Genomic DNA, 6,524 nt, shown 5'->3' on the forward strand with positions numbered 1-6,524 from the left:
GGAGCGGGAGAGGGCGGCTTGAAGCCACTTCTGCCGCACATGGGGTGTTAATAGGCGCAATTAAATATTAACGTTGTGATAATAAAAATTAAATTTTCAAACGCTTGAGAAGCTGTAAATAGGAAATATTGCTGCGGGATTTTTTTTTTTTTGAGGGGGGGGGAAAATAATACAGAAGAGGGGGGGAAAGAAACACAGCCCAAAAGTTAGCATCATCCTCTCAGTGACTTGCTAATCGCATCTCTGCACTGACCACTATGCCTCCGAACATGTGTCACTTGGTGGAGCAAGAGCAAGCGCTGCTCACCTTGCAGAGCTCCACGGGTCCCATTGTGTATAAAACCAGCCTTTCTTTGCACGCCTTCTTACATGTAAAAGGTTATTGCACTTTTACGGAGGGAATAATCTGTCCTGCCTTCCTACCTGGCTGGCAGCTGCTAACATGTGAACTCCAGCTACTAAAGGGATAAGTCACAGCCTGGCACTGTGTGTGACACTCCGGCCCCGGTGTGGCAGCCAACTAAAACACATATTTTATATTGGTTCGTATATAACTCTTAATGGGCAGAAGTGTGTGGATTTAATAGCCTGTCTCCAGTCTTTAGACATGATGTAAATATTTATCAATGTAAAACTTAAATCCAGTCACTGGTTTCACTTGGCTCAAGTGTGCAACCCAAGTGTCAAAGAAGAATAATTGAAGTCTCTGTGTTGGGGATGGTAAGAGGTGTAATGGGGAAGAAAGGGATGTGTTACTGATAGGACATCACTTCAGGGAGTGATGGTGTGTGTACATACAAATATATGCACACCATGTGTGTATACACACATACACACATTCATCCATATGTGCATTCACTTGTTATTTTTTTCCCTCTTCCCTACAGAGTCAAGATGGCTAAAGGTGATCCGAAGAAGCCCAAGGGCAAGATGTCTGCCTATGCCTTCTTTGTGCAGACGTGCCGTGAGGAACACAAGAAAAAGAACCCAGAGGTTCCAGTCAACTTTGCAGAGTTTTCCAAGAAGTGCTCGGAGAGGTGGAAGGTACCTTAATTTGTGACTTCCTGAAGGGATAACATCTTATGGTTTCTGCTAGGGTGACCTGTGAGTGTCTGAACACAAAGGGAGCTGGTGCTGTTTTGGTCTATGTGCTGTTCTTGGCAATGTCCCGGCCATTGACTGGGTGCTGCTGACTCCTGTCACGATCGTGAAGGCTTCAGGCCAGTGTATCTGCCCATTTAGGTGCTTCCCCTAGAGCCTGGCCTCTTTTCCCGTTCCCAAGCAGTGCCCTTCAGCAGCTGCCTCCCTCCAGACGGACTTTGGCTGTGCTCTTCCCATTCCCATTGCTTCCCTCTCGCTGAGTATGCCAGCTGTGACTGCAGTCCCCGGTACAGGACCTTCGTCCCCAAGGTGGTCCAGTTAGAAAACAAACAAATACTGCAACTCCCCTATCCAGTCGGTGTGTGTTGGCTTGTTTACTCAAAGTTTGCCAGCTATTGAACAGTTGGGTAATCACAGGTTTGGTGTCTGTTTTCTGTTTTTTTGGGTTTTTTTTTAGACTATGTCAAGCAAGGAGAAGGCTAAGTTTGATGAAATGGCAAAGGCTGATAAGGTACGATATGATAGAGAAATGAAGGACTATGGACCAGCTAAGGGTGGCAAGAAGAAGAAGGACCCCAATGCCCCGAAACGACCACCGTAAGTATCTTCGAGACTTTAAGTGCACAAGTATTTTGTTTTCACACCCTGTAACACAGCTGATAGGTTTCCATAAAGGAAGTAGATGGGGTATACTGTTGGTATAGCAGTAGTGATAATATTTGTAGCTTAATGATGCTGTCTTGGAAATCTTGTAGGCAGCTTGTAATCTGGAGCATGTAGAGCCCTAACATGAATTGTCAGTACTTGGTACCCTTAAACTCATAGTGACGGAGGACACAGAAATGAGCGGATCGCAGTGAGACGTGTATCTGAGATGAAATTGGGGTGGGGGTTGAATAAATAATGCCTGATTAAAAACAGCATTGGGTGAAGGCGGCAGGTCTGGGCCTCAGTAAAATAAAAACATGTTTGGGTTTATATTGTGGGTGTTATTTTTTTCAAAGTAAAAAAATGTTTGCATGTAGTGTGTGAGCGCCTGTGTGAATGCTGTGGATGAGGGATGGAGGAAGGGGGTGCTCCCTGGTTGTGCTGCTGCAGTGCTGACTGTCCTCTCGTGCTTCTTCCCAAGGTCTGGCTTCTTCCTCTTCTGTTCGGAGTTCCGCCCCAAGATCAAGTCCACAAACCCTGGCATATCCATTGGGGATGTAGCAAAGAAACTGGGCGAAATGTGGAACAACCTCAGTGATGGTGAAAAGCAGCCTTATAATAACAAGGCAGCTAAACTGAAGGAGAAGTACGAGAAGGTAAGGCGAGTTTTCACTTGTGCCTCATCTGTACCAGCTCTCGTGTTGCTGTGTTTCTGTAACGTGGACCCAGCTGAGGTGGCCTCAGCATAGTGAGCATCTCCAGCGGACAGACCTGTTCCCGTCACACTGCGTGCTACGGAGCCAAACTTTGCCTCCGCAGGGACAGAGTAGGTTAGAGAGCGGCAGGTGGATTCCAGCAAGGAGGGAGAGCTTTCCCCTAGCAATGCACAGCAGCGGCTGCTCACATTGCTCCAGCAAAGGGCTCGCTGTGCTGTTAGAGGAGCTTTGTCCTGTTAGCGGGAAACTTTTAGGAGAGGCTGGGTTCTCTTCTCCTCCTCAAAGAAATAACTGCTAACACAGGGTTCAGGGCCTCTGTCATCCGGAGGCAGTTGAGTACATGTAGGTGTCTGCATCCCTGTGTGCTACAATACTGGCTGTCTCCCCTTTTGGGGTGCAGCTGTGGAAGGCCAGTCCCTTTATGTTAACGCCCGCTGCCGTACAAATGCTGTATGTGTTTGCTGCTTAGAGCAAATTAAGACATCCCCTTGACTTTGCAGGATGTTGCAGACTACAAGTCTAAAGGAAAGTTTGATGGCGCAAAGGGAGCAGCAACCAAAGCTGCTCGGAAAAAGGTAGAGGAAGAAGACGAAGAGGAGGAGGAGGATGAAGAAGAGGAGGATGAAGATGATGATGATGAATAAAACTGTACAATACTTGTCTCCATGTGAATACCATAGAGTAGGGGAAACACCATAAATGAAGCACCTCTTATTTGAGATGGTGTCTCTTGCCCTTATTAGGCTTAATTAAAAAAAATTTGGATGCCGATCGCGTTGTAGTTTCTAAAAGTGCTCTAGAAATTGTAACTGGTTTACATGAAGTGGCCATGGGTGTAGTGAGCACCCTGAAACTGTATCAAAGTTGTACATATTTCCAAACATTTTTAAAATGAAAAGGCGCTCTAGTGTTCTCCTAACTCTGTGCACTTTGCTGTTGGTGTAACAAAGCATTTAAAAATGTTTCAAGCATTTTTTAATTTGTAAGGTGGTGTTACTATATGGTTATTGGCTAGAAAATCCTGGGTTATAAACTGTACATATCTATAGTTTGTAAAAACTAGACAGATTCTTGTGGTACATGCTTAGAGTTATGATGCCTTAGAGGAGCAGTGATTACTTGGAAAGGCTGTACGTTCCCCGGGGTGCCATGGCCCGAAGCATGCACTGTGAGGGTAGATCTATTTACACTACAGTGGGCGTCCATTTAGCTTAAAGTTGTCTTTCTGTATATAGTGAAATAGCATTCTGCTGCCATTCTTAGTTGTGGAAGGGGGTTCAGCTGGCATGAGAAGTGTATGGATTTTTTTAGTTAAGTGCGGTAGTTTTTAAACTGAAAACTGTAGACATCTCTTCATCGTCAACTAAATGAAGAGCCAGTGCAGCAACTGAAGTTCAAAAACACTCTGTACTTAAAATGAATTTGCAACGTTCTGTTTTTTTTGTATGTTTAGAATGCTGAAATGTTTTTGAAGCAAAATAAACAGTATTACATTTTTAAAACTGTTCTTGACAACACTCTAAATTTCTGGTTTAAAAGGATCTTGACAACAGCAAGAGGTTCATTGTGAAGTCTGTGGCATCCCTCAGGGCTGGTGACTTAGGAAACATTCTGACTCAAGGATTAAATAAATAAAAAAATAAATGGTGGCCAGCCAAAACTGGCTGAATTGAAAGAGATGGCTGCTCCAGCTAATATGCAATCGTAACTGTTTATGGCTGAGTGGCATAAGATGCTATGCAAGTTTGAACTTTATTACTTGAACTTGGGAGCCTAAATGAACATTCATGACGTAATTGTTTGTTTGTGTGTGTATATAGCAGCATTCAGAGATGCAGAGAAAGGTAGGTGGCTAGGAATGAGGCTGACACCATGGAATAAGTATAAAAGCATAGTTTGGATTTTTTTTTCAGTTGTGTTGGGTAAATTTATAGCCCAAATGCATTGCTGTACATATTAAAATGTGCCTTTTTTGTCCTGTGTTAAACTGTTTCAGACTTGTGGTTTTTTCTAGCATCTTAATTCGGGGCAGGAGCCAGGCGCCTAGTCTAACTCCCTGCTGAAGTAGGAGCGTGGCGCAGGTACTTAGTCCGTGTCCTTTCTCTGAAGACAGAACTTTTAATAGGCATTGGGTGCTGTGAGGTGGGTTGGGGAGCGACACAGGTCTCTTTCCCCTTTGGTGACCAGCTGGCTGCATTGCAGGCTTGCTGCTGTCTTTCCAAATCCAAGCCAGGGATGTTTTGCAGCCCTGGGAAGGGAAGGTAAATACCTTGTCTCTAGCCGGCAACTCTAACCTCATTTTTCCTTAGCACGGAAACTGCAGGAACTGGGAAAACTATAGCAGCCCCTCGCTACCCATGAATTCCTTCCTTGTGCTGGCTGGAGTCAGCAGTCGGTGTTTGCTTGGCAGGGAGGAGATGGGGGTGTGAGGATACTTGCATTAATAGCAGGTCAAAGTTGCAAGCTGCTGCATGCAGCTGACTTAAGAGGACAGGATAACTCATTAGTGTAAACTGTGGGTATGGGCTGCTGCCACCGCTTCGTTTGAGCCAGGCAGCAGATTAATGAGGGCCAGGCTTACCGGCAGTAACTATTTCTAATGTGGCTAGAACGGCTTCGTTTGCCTGGTTGGGTTGCACATCTGGCTTCCTGTGATGTTTTGACAACTGTAGTATCTTGGTAAAACAGTCTGATCTGGTGTTGAGATGGACTCGAACCTGAAGCAAGCTAATAAACTTTTATGAAATGTAGCAATATGTAGCAACTTTTTTTTTTTAAGGCTAGGTTACAGTTGGATCACTTAGAAATACTTATATAATTGCTTAATTATGGCAATCCTTAGTGTCTTTAATGCACAAAAAAACAAGTGTGAAATTGGCCCCATTTTATGGGAAGTTGGATTTTAAAAGCCTCAATAAAGCTGCATCTGGAAAAGAAATAGGTACCTTTGTATTCACTACCCTTTCTGCATGTCTTCTGGTGCAAGGGAGAAGATGACTGGAAATTCCAGCATGTGGAAATTTGATGGGGAAGTGGTGGAGTAGAAGAGAAAAGCAATGGTATCGTTTCAGGAGCTGTAACACTGTTTCTATTGTCTAGTTGGCAGAATCTCCCCTTAGCCACATATGGGAATTGGTGTAGATCACTGCTGTGCAAATCAAGCTTGGCTTTGAATTAACTGCTGGTGAGCTGAGCCCCTATTGATATTATTAGCAAATAAGAACTAAAGCTGACACCTCTTTGTCTTCTCTTATATTGGAAATCTATTGAGTTGCAGGGCTTGATTAAGGTCTTGGACCTTACAGTGCACTACCTATTCCTGCTCTGCAAATTTCTAAAATGTGGCATGCCTTGGGGATGCTGTTCAATACAATGCTAGTGCAGGACTCCAGGGATTCAAATTTGGATATTGCAGATGTAGTGATGATGCTTCTTCCCCCAGTACTCTGCCATTGATAAATACCACAGTGTGAGTGTATATATATAACGTGATTTCCTCTACCACCCGTGGTTTTTGAGTTCTAAGATGCTGTCTCAAATAATTTCACCCAGCTCCGCTTTTTGATAGAAGACCCTCCTCTCTGCTTTGAAATGCTTGTGGTGTTTCTGAGCAGACTGGTCTGCTTTGGGCTGCTGCTGTGCAGCTAAAACTTTTTTACTTCAACTTCAGTCCCAAGCCAGGCAGAGTAACTATGTCTCTTACTGAGTCCGTTCTGTGTAGAGAAGGGTAATGATAAAATAGATTTGGGGAAAGGGAGGGGAGGGATGAAGGGAGACTCTTTCTTGCTTGAATTTGACAGAGCTGACACTGAGACCACTTGTGTTCCCAAAATGTGATTTGTTGTGTCCCTCTGTGCCTGCTGAAGCCAGGCTGAGGTGGGCTGTGATGACGAGGGGCTCGGTTAAAAAGAAAGGACGCTGCAGGTGATGCAGCTGGAAAGCCTGCTTGCTGCTCTGGGGAGGCAGAGGATGGCTCGACTCAGGGGGCGGTGGCCCCTCTGGATGCCTAAAACAGGGGCCGAGGTGCGGGAGCTTTTGCTCAAGGGAAAGTGTCTGCCG

At 44.8% G+C, this 6,524-nt stretch overlaps 1 protein-coding gene across 1 annotated transcript; it reads left to right on the forward strand.

Annotated features, from left to right (window-relative positions):
- Positions 1-878: 878 nt before the first annotated feature.
- Positions 879-4,452, forward strand: HMGB3 (high mobility group box 3). The gene is made up of 4 exons (XM_010083685.1): positions 879-1,044; positions 1,559-1,698; positions 2,231-2,405; positions 2,966-4,452. The coding sequence occupies exons 1-4, from the start codon at positions 895-897 to the stop codon at positions 3,107-3,109; spliced, it is 609 nt and encodes a 202-aa protein (XP_010081987.1). The 5' UTR covers positions 879-894; the 3' UTR covers positions 3,110-4,452.
- The last annotated feature ends 2,072 nt before the right edge of the window (positions 4,453-6,524 follow it).

The sequence above is a fragment of the Pterocles gutturalis genome, unplaced genomic scaffold, assembly GCF_000699245.1.
Source record: "Pterocles gutturalis isolate BGI_N339 unplaced genomic scaffold, ASM69924v1 scaffold33201, whole genome shotgun sequence".
Classification (NCBI taxonomy): Eukaryota; Metazoa; Chordata; class Aves; order Pterocliformes; family Pteroclidae; genus Pterocles; species Pterocles gutturalis.